The 20028-nt window shown below is 40.4% G+C and overlaps 1 protein-coding gene across 3 annotated transcripts in view; it reads right to left on the bottom strand.

Annotated features, from left to right (window-relative positions):
- Positions 1-2024: 2024 nt before the first annotated feature.
- The window catches only part of USP25 (ubiquitin specific peptidase 25), an 81309-nt gene continuing 63305 nt past the window's right edge, over positions 2025-20028 (bottom strand). For 2 of the 3 annotated variants that reach the window (XM_056858064.1, XM_056858065.1), the window contains 7 exons: positions 17944-18039; positions 14231-14409; positions 12416-12494; positions 11700-11779; positions 7486-7609; positions 3373-3568; positions 2025-2642 (listed from right to left, as the gene is read on the bottom strand). In XM_056858064.1, the coding sequence (XP_056714042.1) occupies positions 2470-2642; positions 3373-3568; positions 7486-7609; positions 11700-11779; positions 12416-12494; positions 14231-14409; positions 17944-18039 (927 nt within the window). In that variant the 3' untranslated portion in view covers positions 2025-2469. The remainder of the gene's footprint in view (positions 2643-3372; positions 3569-7485; positions 7610-11699; positions 11780-12415; positions 12495-14230; positions 14410-17943; positions 18040-20028) is intronic. The other variant, XM_056858066.1, reaches the window with a different exon arrangement.

Below are 20028 nucleotides of genomic sequence, written 5' to 3'. Positions count from 1 at the left end.
TGCAAAGGCCATGGAGATAAACTTATTCTGGTTTGTCTGCTAGTTTCTAGGGCTCTTTTGATAGATACAAACGAAGTCTATGGCATTTCACTGCCCAAGAAATCTTGTATGTGGTGGAAGTTTAAACAAGCAATGTGGACATTCATTATGATGGCGCCGGGGTCCTAGCACATGTCTCCAATCCAGTTATAGGTGTGACTAAACTCTCCAGAATGTAATGCCTTCAGTGAATTGCAATGAACTTGTCCCCACGGTTATGCCTAATTTAAGCTGGATCACAGCATCAGTATTTAACATGGTCTGCAACACTTTGTCACTGTACACTGCTTGAACCTGTTCCAGGAACCATCTGCTTCAGTCATGTTATCTTGGACATCTGGATTGTGAAGCAAAGAGTGGTCTATCAGTGTAGAACATGACACCTTGAAATATGCAACATAATCACAAATATTTATACAATTATGTTATCCATAGCTATACTGATGTTATATGTATACAAGAGGGACCTGAAGGACTTGTGGGAGGCATCTCATTTCCCTCCCTTCTCCACTATTTCCTCTTTCCTGAAAGTCCCCATAGCTTTTCCCCTTTTCCTGTTCTCCCCTTCTAGGGTTGGCTAAACTCCAAGTGGGGCCTGAAGATCTCCTAGAATCAAAGAATCTTCCAACTACAAAGACCAGTCCCCCTTAGGCCTGGCAGCAACCTCTGGGTGACTTGATACCACCCGATTTGTATGACTCAACTAGGCCTGGCTGCTTGCTACTGTTCAACAGCAGCCACCTTATGAAAGCCAGTGTGGTATAATGGCTAGAGCTTCAGAATAGGGTCTGGGCAACTAAGGTTCCAATTCCCTTTTTGCTGTGGAAGCTCCCTGGGTGATTTTGGGCAAGTCACATAGTTTCATCCTGACTTCACAGGATAATGTGAAGGAAAGGGATAATGTAATCTGATTTGGTCCTTACTGTGGAGAAATGTGGAGTATAAATGAAGCGAATAATGAACAAATATAGCTGAAAATGGGAGGCAGATAAAAGGTAGATTAGTGAATTGCTGAGGAGAGAATGAGGCAGAAAGTCAGAGATGATATGGGGCTGCTGGAAGAAGGAAAGAGGAAATAGTGTGAGGAGGGCCCAGAGGAAAGTGAGGTGCCACCCTACAAGTCCTTGATGGTTCCCTACCATACAAGTGGGCCACCGTTTTTCTAGGTAGAGACTGCTGGGGAGGGGGAGAGGGAAAGCTTAAAACAGAGGGGTAGATCAAGGGAGGTTGGCTGAAGGGTGGAGATAGGGTTGCCAACTACAGATTAGAAAATTTCTGGAGATTTGGGTGGGGTGGAGCCTGGGGAGAGTGGGGTTTCAGGTAGGGAGGAACCTTTCAGACACAACCTTTTGGACTCCCGGCTGCTAATGGATGTTTTTAAACCTTTTCATACAAAGCCACTTGTGTCCTGTTTGCAAAGTGTGGCTGAGCCATATTTTTTAAAAATTACATTCTTCCGTTTTTCAGGTCTTCTTCGTGCTTTTGAATTGCTGTAGTGTGGTGTACGAAATGTCTGAGGCACTTGCAAAAGTGCTGCATCCCTCCCAACACCTTTTTTTTGCAGCACCTTCTAAGCATGTTGTACAATGCAAGTGGAAGAGTTTTTGTGGGTGGGTAATTCATTCTTTGTCTCTCCCAACTTTATATGTGTGTGTGTGTGTGTATGTGTGTGTGTGTTTACATGGGTTAGGTATGTTGTGTCAAAATGAAAACTGAGTGATATATTTTGCAACAGTGTCGTCAAAATATCAGATGGGGATGTAGAGAAGTGCGGAACAGTGTATGCTGGAGACAGAAGACCACAAGTGTCTAAGACAGCTTTCTAGAAGCTGACACACTGTAAGTATCCAGTTATCCCTATAATATTCTTAGTTCTCACATACCATGCTTGTATTCCAACTAGGCTCCAACAATATATCCACCCTGCTGCACCTTTAAAATAGACCTCTATAATTCACAAATATACAGTTCATTTGCAGCCAAAGTAGCCATAAATAAATTTTTTTATTCTTGATGTAATTTACAAGCTACCAGGTACCATGTATTTTACACTGGTCACTTTAAAATTGAAGCAGTCACTGAATGATCCAGGCTGAACAGAAAGCTGTTGATGATCACATAAAGAATCTTAGATAAAAAGCAAAGTAACACTGTAACAGGTAAGTGGCAAAAAGCCAGTTTGTCATAATAAATCAGACTTGTAATGCTGCATGAGTTCTGGCTGATAACAAAAACTGAGTGCCATGCGATTCTCAGCTTTATTGGCTGTAGTCTGGCTAATGTCTGTACAGTCCTCTGTCTTTTCGTTCAATTATTAAAATGAAAAAAGTTAAAAACTATAGCAGCAACAAGCAAACCCTGTGACAGGAAGGCAAGGGTTAAAGAACTAAAAAGTGTTTATACAGTGTGCTTGCGGAAATTCTGCAAAGTTTATCTTCCATCAGCTGGAGTTCGACTGAGTGACAACATGACTCGGGCAAATCGCTCACACAGTTCATGGGTGGAATATGAAGGTAACTTTGGTGGGTCGCTGAAACCTTTAATTTCGGTAGAACAATCTAGCAATTTTGGCAGGAAGTCCGTCAGCTTTTCTTGTAAGTTGGCTGCAAATAAGACAAACACAGCTTTGTTTATAACCATAGGAACACATTATCAATAGGTACTGCGTGTGAATACAGCTTTTTTGTGGGGTTTCAAGGGAACAATGTTAGCCAACTATCACCGCCTTCAACCCCAACAACCGCCACTTGCTCAAGTATGCCCCACCAGCATTGCTGCAGCCACTCACATAAAACTCCCCACCCACACAAAATTGCAACACAAAAAAGCAGTTCCCATAGGGCTGAATGTGAAAAGCAACTATGTGTTTTTAATTTAACAAATCAGAAATGGATATGTAACACACAGAGCGCTCACCACTTGGACTGGATATTTACTGCAGTATTAAAGCACTCTTGTGAAAACAGGATCTGAGGCAGTCAGGGTGGATGTAAACAGTAAACAACTTGAGGACTACACCCAAAGCTGTGGCACGCAAGACCTAATAACACCTGCACCAAAATCAGCAAAGGAGATGCATTGCTGTGATGCTTGTGAATCATCAGTCTTCTGTATTTGCCATATGTTTCAAAATGTTATTGTAAGAATTAATTAACTAGGTTCAACGCAGCAGCTGAATTTCTTGTCTGCTTGGTCTTTACTAATGCAGTCATGTCATTACTATCTGGAGTTGCACAAGTCCCTGCCTTTAGCATTAATGACACTTGCAGATACAACGAACACAACACGCTTTTCATTCCGGGGTACAATTTCTGCCTTTATGAAGCAACTTACACTCCATTTCTTGTCCAAGATACGAACACCACCGATTTCTCATATCTTCTACAGCAACGATATCCTTTTCTTCTGTTTCGTCCACCAATAGCAATGGCAGACATGGAACAATCAACTCATTCATAATCAGCAGCCCATTATTTACTTCTTGATCATCTCCAGATTCAAACTGTGCTGCAGCATACTCATTTAACTTCTTCATGCAAAAATCAAGAATAAATTTTCATTTCAAAAGAGTCCAAACAATTTTCTCCCTTAAATTCCCCATGCATACTTATGTCCCTTGAAGAATGTCATAAAGATTCCATCAACTGATTTCCCTAGTGTGTAGTGAACAGTTCCATCAGTATTTATTGAAGCAGACAGTAACCTACAAACACTCTTGATCTGCACATTACAAATTAGCATAATAGACGACACTAGATTTTCTTAGTATTATTTTCTTTAAAGTCTAACCCTCCCACAACTGGATTTGAATTTATCTAAATGTATTAAGCGATTTATATGCACCTGTATCAATTCTCATGAAAAGGACTTTATACATAATATGTAGTTATCCCATGTAAAAACAGGGTTGCACTTACCTGTAACTGTTGTTCATTGAGTGGTAATCTGCGCAGTTACGCATGAGTTCTGCACATGCACAGGCCTACTGCAGAGAAGTTTTCCAAGCTCGAAAATGCCTGAGGGTGCCTGTCCCCTTCCACCATGCTGTTCCCCCACCTTTTGTAGTATGCCAACAAGGGGCCGGAGCGCCCTTCCCTCAATTCCTCTCTGCCACCACTGGAGGGAGGTAAAGTCACCCAGAATAATACAAAAAGAGCTCACCTTGGATAGAAGGATGTGTGCCTGCACAGGTGACCACTCAATGAAAAATGGTTACAGGTAAATACAATGTTTTTCATCACTGTGGCACCTGTGCAGTCCCCCATGGGGAGTAGTGGTGAGAGCCAGCATGGTGTAGTGGTTAAGAGCGGTGGAGTCTGATCTGGAGAACCGGGTTTGATTCCCCACTCCTCCACATGTGTGCCACTAACTACCTTGGTGAATACCTTGAACACTGTGGCCACCCGAAAGGGAGGACTGTATACTATAAATGGTGGGAATAGCATTGGAAGCAGAGATATCTTTAGTGGTGTAGTTTTACGTTCATATGGAAGTATGCACCTAGCAAATCCAAAGTTACAAACCATACATCCAGACATAACAGAAGAAGGACATCGGAGGTGAACAACATTCTGAACTTTTTTATTAACAGAAACTTGTTCAGACCTTTTAAGCCTAGGATGGGTCTTACTCCCTCCCCCTTTTTGACCAGAAAGCATCTGGAATAAAACCCCAAGTTCTGATCCTCTGGGGGTACTGTTGTAATTCCTTTCTTGCTGAGAACACTGCAAAGAACTCTGCAAGAAGTTCTGGGGAAGGGGTGGGAGGGTTGGATGATGGGGGTGAATAGGTTGGGAGTGAGGTAAACTCTATTGAATATCCTTTTGACACAATACTGAGCACCTATTGATCTTGGAAGATTTCCTGCTAAGATAGGCAATGAAATTTTTGTTCTCCTGTTAGTAAGCATTCCAGGCATGGGCTGTGATTGTAAAAAGCACTGACTGCCAGGTTGGTGGAGTTTGGGTGATTGAGATCTGGCCCTAGTAGCACGGAACCTTCTCCTTTGTTGGCCAGGAGGACGGTTGGCTGACGAATAGGGAGGCCTGTTGGAGTATGAGGGATGAAGAACTTGGTGACCTCTGCTTCTATAAGCAGGATAGCATGGCCTACAATAGGGCCTAGGCTTTGGCTTAGGAGGCATTGAGGGGGTTACCTCAAACTCTCAGCAGTAAGTTTGTCCTTCCTCATTTTAGTGAGCACCTCATCTGTCTTGGCAATGAAGAGGTCTGTGTCATCAAAAGGAAAATTTTAGTTCTCATGAATATTTCCTGAAGTAGTACAGTGGATCTCAGCCAGGAGTGTCGGTGGAGTGAGGTTGCCATGGTGAGCCTATGCACTGCACTGTCAGCGAAGTGATTTACTGAGATCTGGTGTCTAGACAGCTTCCACACTTCTAGAGCCAGGGGTCTCACCAATTTGTGCTTGTCATCTGGCAGTACCTCCAACAGGGGGCAGTGCCATCTCATAGGAAGAGTTGGTAATGGGCCCTTATGCATTGATAATTGTCAATCTTAAACCCAAGGGTAAAGGAGGCACAGATTTTTCTGCCGATCCAATCTAGCTTACAGTCCTACTTACCAATTGGGGCAGAGTGTTTGTTCTTTCCTTAGATGGAGTCCACAACCAAGGAGTTAGCTTTGGGGTGCTGAAAAAGGATTTGGCATCCTTCCTGTATTGGTTTTTGATTTGCCTGTTGGAAAGTGGTACCAAGGCCAGACATAGCCAAGGTCCATTTGTGACCTCAAGCATTACATGAAAGGTAACTGGGCCTGTGATTCCTGAATGCATAAATAAACCCCGGATCTGTCACCCTTGAAGGAGCACAAGACACGTCAATTTTAAACAGCTGTGACATTTGAATGAGTTGTTTGTTGTAAATGCACAAATTCTCACTTAGGGAATATATGGACGGTTCCAGCATGACATCATTGGGTGAGGGTTCAGAGGCATAGTCAGGCTGTCTATCCTCGTAAGCAGACTGATCATAGTTAAAAACTGGATTGTAGTAAGAGGCAGCCTCCTTGTGAGGAACTGGAGAGAATTATGCATTGGTCAGAGGGCTGTGAATAGCATATGGATCCCAGCCCTGATCGCAGTTATCACAGTAAAGGTCTACGTAAGGGGATCTGGATGACATATGACAAAAATCCACCGGATCCAACTGATGGGATAGATCTGAATAGTAGATAGATATATATAGGCTGATGACAAGGGACAGGCAGTTCTGACTCCTCTAATTCCCCTTTTGAAACTAAATGGGTCAAGTACAGGGAACAGACTGACAGGGAGGACATTCTCGGAACAGAAACTGCATCTTTGACTGATGCAAGGGTTGACCTGTGGGAAACAGTCCTTTGGACATGAAGGAGTTGGTGTGGAGGACGACTTAGTCCAAGTGTTTATGTTTGTGCCAAGCTTTCCTCAGCAGTGGGTCTGAGGAACTGCAATCCATAGATTCTGGAGAGGGACCAGGGACCTTGCTTGAGGTCTTAGATGGAGTGGAGATGTCTGGAGACAGTCTTGGAACAGTTGGAACTGAAGATGATTGGTCCCATCTGTCAGGAGTGGGTGTCAGTGTTGTGCTTAGATCTTTCTCTGGAGTGGCACCAGACAGAGCTTTTTCCCTCAGAGCCACTTTTAAGCATGAGGCTCTCTCATGCCTTGCTTTTGGCGTGAATTGTTGGTATACTGAGCATCATGAGTTTTTGTGCTCTTCCCTGAGCCATAGCAAACATTTATCATGTTCATCTGTGTGGGAATTTTTGACCCAGGACCTGCATAGAGCATTTTGGGCCTTCATATGAGCTCTATAGAGATAGTTTCATCGGAACGTTTTGGACGTTTTAATTCTGAACACTAAAGGAGTTTCAAGAAGTGAACCTCTTTTAGTGGCAACAAAGAGAAAACTGTGGGAAGGCTGCTCCGCCCCTGATTTATTATGCTGAAAAAAGGAGGGAAATCGTTGTTGGGGGGGGGGGCTGAGTGCCCTCAGGCATATTTGAGCTTCAAAAACCTCTCCATGGTAGGCCTGGGCATGTGTAGCACCCATCTGGGACTGCACAAGTACCATGACGATGAACTACAGTCATCTACTTTTTATCTGAACAGCCTTTCAAACTAGTTCTTGCTCTTTAAGGTCTTGTAAAAGAGATCTTCTGTCATGTTGTGGCCATCCCAGTCCAGCTGCACACAATACTAGTTGTGACACACAAGCAATAAAGTTGCTCACCACTCAGTGTGTACCATAGAGTGGCAAAGGGTGCACATTTTAATAAATAAGTTAAATTGGTAATTAAATTGTTATTGAAAGTTAAATTGCAGGACAATATCGTTTAGGATAAGAGATGTTTAAAAACAACTTAACCTTTGCTAGGCAGTTGAGAAGTTGTATACAGTTTCAATCACGAAGCAACAACCATGGAAGTATTCAAAAGTTCCACTTACTAGCAAGCACTCTCTTCTGTAGTGAGATATAAGCTCTTCATCATGCCCACTATATATGCCTTTTGATAAAAGCTCCTTGTTCTTTTGATAAGCATAGATAAGGTATAGCAAGGCATCCATAAAACTAAAAAAAAACACACAAAAAGTGATTTAAGATGCATCATTTTTACAAAGTTTTATAGTATCAATGGGTCCTTAAACCCTAACCCTAACCTCATAAAACCTATAGTTTCAAACTCCTCCTCAAATAACACAAAAATACTTTACAAACTATTAGCTGATAAGGATCCTGAGATAACCGAAAACGTGGCAAAATTTCTGACGATAGCAGTCAACCAATGGGAATCTAGTCGAAAGTAGAATCACAACATTAAGGAATGATTTATATTAATTTTATTTTACTTTAACTTTTATCCTTTTATATACTGTAGATTGTACTATGCCAATAAAGGTATTTCAAAATTTGGGTCATTACATTGTACTTTAAAACATAAAAGCACAGGACTATATCTCACTACCTCCCCCACTATTTCCTCATTTCCTTTACTGAAAGTCCCCATATCCTCTCTCGTTCACATCCACCGGCCAACATACCTTTATATGCCCTCTGTCTTCAGTTTTCCCTCCTCCCCCCCCCCACATGAGGAAAACTATAGTTCAGATGTACGGCTGCCTGGCCAGGCCCATTTGTGTGGTGGGGAACCCTGCAAGGTTGCAGGGGGCACCTCACTTTTCCCTGTATCACCCTACTCACGCTATTTCTCTTCTCCTGGCAACCCCCATACCCTCACATTTTCCTGCTCCCTTCTCTCCTTCCCACCTTTAATCTGCCCTCCATCTTCAGATATATTATACCCCACCTTCCTCCACAATGGGTACCAAAGCAATTTATATCATTTTCCTCTCCTGCATTTTACTCACAACAATCCTGTGAGATAGGTTGGGCTGACAGTATGTGACTGGCACATGGCCAGCAATCTTCCATGGTTGAGGGGGGATCTGGGTCTCCTATATCCTAATCTGAAACTCTATTCGCTACACCACACAGGCTTTCATGAGGTGACTGCTATTGAATAGTATCAAGCAGCTGAGCCGGGGTGAGTCATGCAAGTTGCATTGTAGCAAGTCACTTGTTGGCTGCTGCCAGGCCAATGAGTCCTTGCTCAAAGACCAAAACAGCCCTGGGAAGGGCCCTTCCCCCTCCCCCTGCCTTTGACAAAAACTACATTAATACAGTTACAAATGCCAGGAACAGCCACTGAATCATTTGTTTCTTAAAGGTACAAGTCCTGCTTCTATTACTTTGAGGGGGTAACGCCATAATACTGTGCACAAAGAACCTCAGTGGCATAGTGTGAAGATGTTCTTGGATCAAGCTCTGCTCCTGAATATCCAGAAACAGATAAGGTCAGGAGTGTTTTATACTAACTTTGGTTGGTAAGCTTGACTAGAAGAGGTTGCCAAAGTTATCCAGGCCCTAGTGCCACGTGGGCTACATTCCTGTAATGTGCTCCAATTGAGACTGCCTTTGGAAAATACTCAGAAACCACAACTGGCCCAAGATGTGGTCACCATACTGTGGAGGTTGGACTGTTTGGAGCACAAAATCCCAACTCTACACTGACTTCCAGTTGTCTGTTGGACCTAATTAAAAGTGCTATATTTCCAGACAAAAAAGATTAGATAAAAAAGATGCTGGAATTGACCGAGATGGCGAAGCTTACAGCTTTGATAAACCAGAATGATAATGTACAATTTTGGGGGGAATGGGAGGCTTGGAGAACCTACTGTGAAAATCAATTTTCAATGGGACCATTTAAAGGATACTCTTTGATCTAATCCCTTATTTATACTTTGTATTAATTTTATATTAGGTTTTGATTTAATAATGTTGGATAGGATAAGAACAGTTAATTAAAATAATACTGGGATAAGCTCCGTTAGCAAAAGTTTATACAATTCATTTTTAGATGGAAGAGGGAGAGGGGGAAGTCATTTTATTGTTAAATTAGTGATACTACTTGTTTTTTCTTTTTATTATTACTATTATTTTTAGTACTGGATATTGTTTCTGCTGATATGTTAAATGAAGAAAATAAAAAAAAATATTACAGAAAAAAAAGTGCTATCTTTGATTTTTAACTGTCCTATCAACGACCACGGTGATGGGCAGCTGCATTCTAAGGAGCTGTCCTGGACACAGAACCTCTTGAGGGACAGGGAGTTTGAATGGAATTCCAAGGATGACAGTTGAATGCTGACAGTTGAAGCAGAGCAGTTAACGGACAGTGGTGGGAGACAGAGCAGTGAGCTGCAAGCTGTGTGTGGAGGATTCTCATTTGGAGTGAGAGGAACACACACTGGTTTTAGGATCAAGCAGGAGCTATAATCTGTTTTAAAGGGAAATAGCTTTGCTGTAGAGAGGGGTGATCCACGTGTGTTTAACGGGAAACAGCTCTAAGGAAACGAGTGTTCCCAGGCCAGTTTAAAGAAGTAAACTGGAAAACTGTGGATATGTTCCTAACTCATCTAATTTAAGAACTATTATTTGAAGAAGCTTATATGTATGACAAAAAGCAATGACTGCCAAGATAAATTAACCCTATTTAACCATATATAACCATAAGAATTTCAGTTACAAGCCAAATTCATTTTATGACACTTTGTTTACCTGACCTATATATTCCCCCCTCAGAGGAGACAAATAAAACCTTTTTAAAGTTTTACTTCAAACAGTCTCCTGTGTGCCAAATATTTCTGACCTTTATCTACAAACCAAAATAAAAAGGCATCCTGCATTATTAGTGACTTTTATAAAGAAAGGGTTTCTTTGGCAGATTCCCCAACTAGTGTGGGACAGAAAACAAATCAACAAGAGACAAGCCATAAGTCTCAGAAGTTTAGTGGTGGTTGTTGAGGAAAAATTTGTGTTTATGTTAAAATAAAAGGCAAGTCTATTATAACCACCATTTCCTGCATGAATCTGCATACTTTCAGAGTCCCTTTCTTTATTTCCCATGCCATCTAAAATAAGGTAATGGGTTTTTAAAGAAAATGAGATTGCCTTATTTTATAGGAAGTTTTAATTTTGCTTCAAGGTGTTTTGTAAATCTACCAGAATGGAAGGGCAGAATGTTTCAGTGTGTAAATATTATGTATGCACACAGTGAATGCATGATGTTGGCTGAATAGCCTTGAGGACACCAAATCCAGGACTCATGCTTCCACATACAACAGTACAAGAAGGGCACCTGAGAGAGCTCACAATGCTTCCCCCATGCACAAGCATCTGTGGTAATGTGTATAGGACAGGTTTCTCATGAGAAGGATTAAATTTGGGGAGGAGCTCTGGCTCAGTGGAACAGCCTCTGCTTTGCATGCAGAAGGTCCCAGATTTAATCCTCAGCATCTCCAGTTAAAAGGACCAGGCAGTAGATGTGAAAGACCTCTACCTGAGACAATGAAGAGTTGCTGCCAGCCTGAATAGACAATACTGGCTTTGATGGACTGATCGTCTGATTCAGTATAAGGCAGTTTCATGTGACATGACTATTTGGGGGTCCTGATCAGGAGGAAAGGTGGCATAAAAATATTTTCAATAAAACAAGTAAATACATTTTGGCTCCAGCGGCAGGACTAGAATCCAATGAGTCCTGCTGCTACTCAATGCAACATGATGAAAATGAAAGAGAAGCTTAAACCCATGCCAACTTCTTCCCCTTTCAACATCAATGTAGAGCCATACTTTAGCAAAAAGAAAAAGAAATAAAAGAAAAATAAGCAGAGAGTTAACATACATGCGGTTCTGGATTTTATTCCTGTCTACCAGGGGAAATGGCTTGATATGTTAATGTTCATCTACCTGATTACCAGTCCCCGCTGGTAATCACAGGATATTGTCATCTTCTATTTAATATGGACCAACCATGAATGGATTTTTGGGAGAAAGGAAAGCCATTTGCCTTCCAAAACAGTGTGCCAAAGCAGAACGTTCACAAAAAAATACGGTAATGTAGTACCATTTTATGTACTAAACAGGCATGCCACTATTTATTTACAATCATTTTCTGAGACTGCTTCTTTAAATAATTTCAATGCTTTTTACCCACCATAATCAGTTACTCCTTTCCATTTGTGTATGTTGTACACATATGCATAACATTTCCCACATATCGTGGTACTTGCTTCTGTATTTCAGTTGTACATTTGCTTACCTCTTCTTTTGAAAAAGTTCCAGTCCCACCATAAGACAAACAGTTGTTTCTCTGAAGCTCCTGTACTGCTGATGCCACTTCTGCATATAAAGAGAACATGATGTGATGAAAGAAAATTCTAATGCAACAAATATTTTATTTCAAGTTCAATGTGATTTTTGCCAATCCCTTGCTTAGATTGTCAATACCTGCGATCAGACCTGGGTATAAGCAGTTTTTTCTTCTTAGGAATTAATTCAACTTAAATTTCTGAGAACAATTTTTAAAGTGCCTAGATGTGCACTCCCAGGTACATCATTTAGAAAACTGGTCTGGCAAGCAGCCTTTCTTTTCAGAATTCAACTTCTGTACAGCAGTGATCAGAACAACTTTCTTTATAGCCTGACTGATCCTTATACACAAACTTGGTTTAAACCAACAGACAAGAAGTTGTTGACACTAGGTCTTTCTCTTTCCTTTTAAAAATCTATTTTAACATCTATTTTAAACAAGGAAGATTCTTCTAAATAAAATACGTTATTTTACTTTGCAACATATGAGGAAACTTTTCACACGCAATACTAGCCTCATATTCTTCCATTTAAAAATCTATTTTAAAATTCTTTCCTTCTAAAAATCTATTTTAAAATCTATTTTCAACAAGGAAGATTCTTCTAAATAAAATATGTTATTTTACTGTGCAACACATGAGGAAACTTTTCACATGCAATACTAGCCTCATATTCTTCCATGTTGACTTCATCTGGCTTTATCATTTCAATTTTGGCTTGAGCCACTTTCATGATGTTTCGACACCTAAAAAAGAAAAAGAAAAAAGGAATCATTTTTTTAAAAAGCAATGTGTTTTGTAACAGATCAAGGACACGGCAATTCGACATGTAGCAGCTGTTCTAGACAAACGTGTATTTACTATCCAGACATCGCCTGTCTCTCCTGCAGGGTTTTTGATACATATTTTTAACATAAGCTCATCCCACCATTGTATAAACTGTTTTTGGACCACTTCTTGATTTTGAGCACAATCCTAATGGTGGAGGGGGGTACTTACTTTGGGCCAGGGGAGTGCAGCAAGCTGAAAATGCCCTCTCCCAAGTAAACCCCATGGAACTCTCCATAGAGAGGCGCCGCGTTACGCCTGCAAAAAGGCAGGTGTAGCCCCATGGAACTCTCCACAGAGTTCCATAACGCGGTGCCTGCAAAAGGGGCATTCCTGGGCCGAAAAGGCTTTGGGATCTGACTAATGTCAGCTCTGCCCACATGAATGCCCCCTCTGATGCTGGTGTGAGTCGCTGGGTTAGGAATATCATGCCTGCGAGGCAGCGCCAGCACCCAAGGCTCACACTGCCAAGCAGCTCCCCAGAGCCTGCATAAGTGCCCCAGCGCTGGTGTCGGTGTCACTTTAGCTGGCACAAATGGCACTAACGCCGGCGTGGGGGGGGGTCAAGCCGGCTCCAAACCCCTTCCCCCCCCCTCCCTGTTAGGATTGGGCTTTTCCTGTTTAATTGGCAGGGTTAATCTAAAGAGATGCTACTGATGAAGTGTTATTTTAAAATGCCTTTTGTTAAAAGACCTGCTGTTTGGGAATCAGCAAATGACTGGACAAAAACTGAGTCATTATCATTAGGATTGGTGTATTTTATTCATATGGCATGACACTGTGAATTGTCTCCAAAAAGGACAGTATCTCAGGCTGGCTCTTGTATTAAGAGTGGAATAGGGAGGTTTCTGTTATGAGGAGTTGAGCTACACTTGGGTGCAGCATAAACTTAACAAAGCCACATGTATTCAAGTTTGAGGAGGGTTAGGGCACGAGAAAGGGAACCATGTACTTTTTGGTATTTTTATTTGAAAAATAACAGTAAACATTTTAAAATCAAAGAATATAATATATCACAACACAAGTTTGATAAATTGTGTTTGCACTGAATTAACTACTGGGCACACAGCATGTACTTCTAATTTTCACCTTTTTAAATACTCTTTCCAAAAATCTGCATGAGTCTGTAACACCTTATTTCCACAGAATACTACTTTCAGCTTTTGTTGTTTACTTGTTCTTATACCATTTTAATCACTGGATTTTTATGACCCACTCTCACTTTGGGAAGCTTCAAACTGCAGTGCTGCTCACACAAAGGAGACAGCCAGGCCTAGAATGAAGTTGAACATCATTGGACCACATAAGTAACACATGATTACAGACCACAAGCTTTTATTTACATGTGCAGCCTCTATAAGAGTAGAGATGGTTGCTTTTTATGGGGCATGCATCATTAGCTTGTACCTAGACAGCTGGTAATTGAAGCCTTTCTAGATTTCTACCAATTGACCCACTGCAGGCTACATTCTCTTGATATCAGTGCAGACTAACAGGGAAAATAAACAGCTTCATAGTATCTCCACAGAATAGTTGGAGAGAATAAAAACCAAATGCGGAGGAAGAGAGGCAAGCTAAAGGATTCAAGATAATGAATAAACATGAGTCAAAATTCTGCCCTCATAACCTGAGACCGGCTTCATTTCAAAGTTACCTTTCATCGAAACTCAGATTGTGATCAGCAAATTGCTCTAGCAATGTTCTTTCAATAATTTTCTTTGGTGCCTGGTTTTGGATAAAGTAAACAATTGCATGATGCAAACGATAATCACACTCAGGCGGAGTGTCTTCTTGGGCCAGTTTTAGTAGCCGTGCATATTCCAATTTTATTGCCTAAATTGAAACAAGAAAGGTCTTTTTAGTTTTTAGCAGTCCAGTTTCTAAAACTGAAAGAACTCACCATCTTAGACACTTACAGATCTTATATCATTAAAACTACACCAGCATTGCTAATGGAACATTGTAGTGTAAATGTTATGAATAAAAATACAGGTAGAGTATCCCTTATCTGGACATCCCATATCCGGACTGATCTGAAAACTGGACCCTTCAAGCTGGCATGCAGGCAGATCCATGCTGCCTGCTTTCAATGTCTCCTCTCACCTAAAAACATAAAATACAGTGTACACTGCATTGTAAGAGACTGAAAGCCTGCTGTTGTTAGTTTGTTGTTGTTCTGGTGAGACAGTTACACCTTTGCTTTCTGATGGTTCAATGTACACAAAATTATTAAAAATATTGTTTAAAATTACATTCAGGCTATGTGTATAAAGTGTATATAAAACATAAATGAATTTGGGTCCCATCCCCAAGAGATCTCATTATGTATATGCAAAAATTCCAAAATATTCCAATATACGGAAAGATCCGAAATACGGACCACTTCTGGCCCAAGCAGTCCAGATAAGGGATACTCAACCTGTATTCACAACCAAATGAAAAGAGCCGGGGCATGTTTATAAACAGATCTATTGATTATTATGGTTGAAGATATGTTACTCTGAATTATGTATTCATTAATGTACCACCTATTTCCGTTACTGGACTCAATGGAGCATATGTAAGGCACCTAACCTATTCAGGCACTAAGAGGACCTGCTTAACTTCAGCAAGGTTGCTATACCACATGCCTTCCAACTATACCCTGGACAATGAAAACTTTTGAACTGCTGAAATGAAATGCATGATATGAAATGTGATACTAACAGATGATTGTGCAAATTTCAAACCAAATTTATAATAGCATAGGGAACTGATTACCATCAGAATAAAGATTCTGTTTCTAAAGGAAATGGGTGAAATATTAAAACGGCTGCAAGGTATAATATCAGATTAATGTTTGCACTGTATTAGGCTTCAACAATAAAAACCCGCACCTCTTCTTCTGCAGTCCTACTTATAGCACAAGGCAAAATGCACACTGTATATATTTACATTTTAACTGCTAACCCCTCAGTTGAATGACTAGAAACATGCAAGAGCCAATGGGTTAAGAGCATACAAGAACATTTATGTTACAAAGCACGTTACAATATCTCATCTTTTTAAGTATCTCCAGCAACCCATATGAAAGGAATCCAGTCAAACCCAACCCAACCGGATGTTATCACCATTCCTTCTATGCTTTCCCATACATGCCCTATGCAGTACCTAGGACATTAGTATTTTAAGAGAGAATGGACTTCACTGATTGACTTGACTGATGCTACCTATCCATTTCACTGCTTAAAAGCTCAAAGACCTAGAATCTCCTTTTACAGGCTATTCCATGATAAAATACGCATGGGTAACAGCAAGAGAAAGGACTTCATAGTGAATTAATATGTCTTCTGAAATATGCACTCACCATTTCATGCTACTGAGCTTTGCACAATGTTACTAGTTTTAAAAGAGACCTCAATCTAGTACTGCAACATAATCATCATAGTTAAAACTTTTTCCTTTTAGTTACTTTTTCCCATCAAGACCTTTAAAAATCAAAGTTTTCAAATCTATTAATCTACAAACTATTTCAAGGTGAACAGATATAAGCAGCTTTGAAAAAGCTTACCGTACATATATTTTAAATGCATTAGATGAAAAGGCCTATAAACAAGCTGAGTTTTAGAATCCAAGTACAATCAATGCCAATTTCTGATTGAAAAAAACCACAGTCCTGGGACTGTGTCAGAGACAGAAACATCATGCATTGCTTGCATGAGCATTTAGTGTGCCATGTTCAGTATACCACTTTAATATACTTTACCAATCTACAAATAAAGCTACACAGATCTCAGTAAAAATACAATTTTCATACCTACTAATATAAAAACATTAAAAGGCAAATAACCATTTCCTTAGAAGTTCTTCACTATTATAGATTCTACCTGAAAGCTTCTCTAGAACACAATGATTATGCAATCATGACATTTCTTATTTGAGTAGAAGCACAGCTAATGTAAAAGATGTTTGTAGAGAAGACAAACAACTCATTCCTGAGCTTTACGGCGGCCAGGGACAGCATAGCTGAGGCACTGCTGTAGCACCTTCAAAGAGGCTCCCCGGCCTCCGAAAGGCTAAAAAAAGCCTGTTTAAATTTTAAAAAGGGGCATTTTCCCCCACAGAGAACTGCAAGGCTGCACCAGGAAAAACCTGGCACTGCAATGCTGTTCAAGAGGGGGGGGCGTTCCCAGGCTGGAAGGGGTTAGGAGGGAGCCTACCAGCAGCCCCGTCCCCTGGAACGCCCCCCAGGATGCTGGCACGAGCACTTGCATCAGGAGGATGCCGGTGGGACGCTGAGCCGGCGTTCATGGCCCGCGCTGCCAGGCCAGTCCTGAGGCGCCGCCACAAGTGGCACTACGCCGGCGTCCGTGCCACTTTGCGTGGCGTAAGTGGCATGGATGCCGGAGTAGGGGGCTGGTCACCTTCTGAGCCTGTTTAGCCCCCAGGCTCAGGAATGAGCTGTTAGAATTATGACAAAAATCAGTATTTTTGCTTTGGATTTACTGCATGTTAAGAATTTTGATTGTATTTGTTTTTAATGAACCAAAGTGTCAGGATTGATTTTAAGTGGCACTATTTAGGTATTCATTACTGCCATGGCAGAATGGAGAGTAAATAAAAGAGGAAAGGACGGAAAATAAAAATCTTGCTTCAAGAATTAAAGCTTTAATCTTTGAGAAAAGTATCCAGTAACACTTGCTTTCATTTGGAAGGGCAACATGGGCATTTCTCCAGAAGGCCAGTAGAAGCCAGGTCTGAGATTTATAGCATGCTTCCACCAAAAAGTGAGGACAGAACAGGGGTCATAAGGAGATATGAAACACAGAACAGGCAAACTTTGGCTAACATCATGTAGTATGATTAACCAACAGCAACATGATATAACAGTAATAAGTAGTTCACTACTCTATCTCTGGTGGAAGGCACTAATGGTGAAGTCTAATGGTGAAGTCTATCTTGTATGATTTGCTATGTCTATCCAGTAGAGATGTGGCCACCTACCATTAGGTTCCCAATGTACTGGGTTGGATACTATCAGTTTTTCCATTAGGAAAAAAAAATAAAGGAAAGGAAGTATCTCCCTTTGATCATCAAAAAAAAGCTATGATCATGGGACAAAAAGTCAAGCAAAATGGGAACTGCACTGAGAAACTGAATCAGCTGAGTTCAAGCTGAAAAGCTGGCAGGATCTGTCCAACAGTTATAACTATCATTAGTTTTGTTAGAAGAAGGTGACAATCGTGATATCTCAAGGCAGTGAAAATCCTTCATTTTTCTATGGACAACAATGACTAAAATCTAAGAAAGAAAGAAAACCCCAATAGTCAAACTTTTAACCAAAAGTACACAGATAATCAGAAGAAAATGTGAAATTGTTAGTTGTACCTTAAAGAACCCTGCTTCTGGCCCACACCTGTCATATACATTCGTAGCTTTACCTATAGCCATGATAATACCTTGCATGTTCGGGGTCAGCATGACCTGTCACAGGAGATTAATATATATTTTGAATGATAAAAATATAAACAACTTATATGTATATGCTCTTATACTTATATATATATATCATGCCAGATATAAAACACTGCATGCATACATGATAATGACAAGTACTTCTGTGTTATATGTGTGGCCTCCAATTCAATCATTGCCATCTCGCTCAGTTCTACCATAGTGGATTAGGGAGTCTAGATTTAACCAAAGAAGTATTTCAGGTAGTAAGATTCCCAGGCTTCATCCACATGCAAGGTTGATTCATAAAGAGGAGCTGCTAATTAGCAATCTAAATCAGTATGTGATACTGGTGTAAGAAATTCTGGCTTCCCGGTAGGGAACAAAATGGTCTGCTCTCAGGTTAAAAATAGTTCTGTAATTCTAACATGGCATAAAGTCATTGCTTTAAAGTGTATATGCTTAATCACACTACTGTCAAAAGGATTTGTCATACTTTCATTAAAAGAGAGAAGTAAGAACCATACTGTTAACAGTGAAGTTCCCTGACTAGCTATTTGATTTAAAAAAATCAGTAAGCAGTAGCAAGTGGGAAATCTCTTTAAAATTATTCACCGTATCAAACTGGGAATACATTATATTTTTAAATATTAAATTGATTGGAAAATGCTATACTTCAAGAAACTACACTGTCAAATTTTCTTATAACTAGCTGAATTTTAGCAAACTAAATAATTAATTAAAATCTATTTTTATACCATGCCCTATCCCTAAGGTTAGTACCGATAGCAGATCCACTAATAAACAAAGGAGTACAAGAGAAGGGCTTACTCAAGGGAGCCCAGTTAGCCTAACCTACCTCATAGAGTTGTTGCAAGAAAAAACAGAGGTGGGGAAAAACAATGTACGCTGTCCTGACATCGGGCAAGAAAGGCAGGATAAAAATGCAGTAAATATAATAACCAAGTGCCAGACTGCAACACGTCCACACTTGAGCAGGAATAAAACTGACTTTGTAGTTGCAGATCCAACTGCCTCCGTTAGTAGCCCAAGGTATAGCTGTAGCGTGCTTATTTTGTGTGCAGAATACACTAATACAAGAGATGCCGCATGCAAAAGTAGCTTTTTTCTTCCAAAACCATTTCAGCCATGCAGATTTCTGAGGACTATGTGGCTGCCTTTGGGGAGACAGCATGGTGCATTTAGGGTTATCTAGTTTTCCCAATATACTTTTGATTTGCTGTGCCTGTGTGCAACCTGAAGTACAGGAATCTGCCCAATACACTTGTGAATGCTGTTCGTCTACTCACCACCTCCCTCCTCACTATGTACGTCACAGGTTTTGAATTCTTGGAATGTCTCATACAGCTTAGTTTCTTTTATGAGTCTACATAAAGAATTGAGCTCAACTTTACCACACCCAAATACACTTTGAAGAAGTCTTAATTTAACCTGAAACTAAATTAAAGTGTTATGCCGCCATATTTAGTTGATTAACTGATAATGCTGTACCTACTGTTATTAAAACATTTTTCTTAATGATTTATCTGCAAGCATATGCAATCTTATTTAAAACTCACAGGACTAATCAAGACTTAGTTAACTAGTTGAAAGCCCCTTGTGTGTAAACATAAGAACATAGGAAAAACCCTGATGCATAAAGCAAGCGACTACCTAATCCAGAATTCCAACAATAGGCATGGGGGGGGGGGGAAATGAGCAAGCATGACAATAATTTCTCTCGCTGCCCTCAGCATATGATATTCAGATATATAAGGTTTTTGAACATGGAAGCTTGTGATCAAAACGGGGGGGGGGGGGGAGTAACTGTGCAAATTAACAATTCCAAAACAGAGCAGACAAATATTGGACATAAGTGTAGAGTAGACCTATAAAAATTTTGTGTAGGAAAGGGTAATGAATGCATTCATCTGCACTTGATATCTACAGTACATTGAATTTCATCATATAGCACCGTTGTGCTTGGATCCACATCCTTTTTATGCTGGGTTCATTTAG

Source organism: Euleptes europaea, chromosome 12, assembly GCF_029931775.1.
Source record: "Euleptes europaea isolate rEulEur1 chromosome 12, rEulEur1.hap1, whole genome shotgun sequence".
Taxonomy (NCBI): domain Eukaryota; kingdom Metazoa; phylum Chordata; class Lepidosauria; order Squamata; family Sphaerodactylidae; genus Euleptes; species Euleptes europaea.
This window is presented reverse-complemented; position numbering and strand designations above follow the sequence as displayed.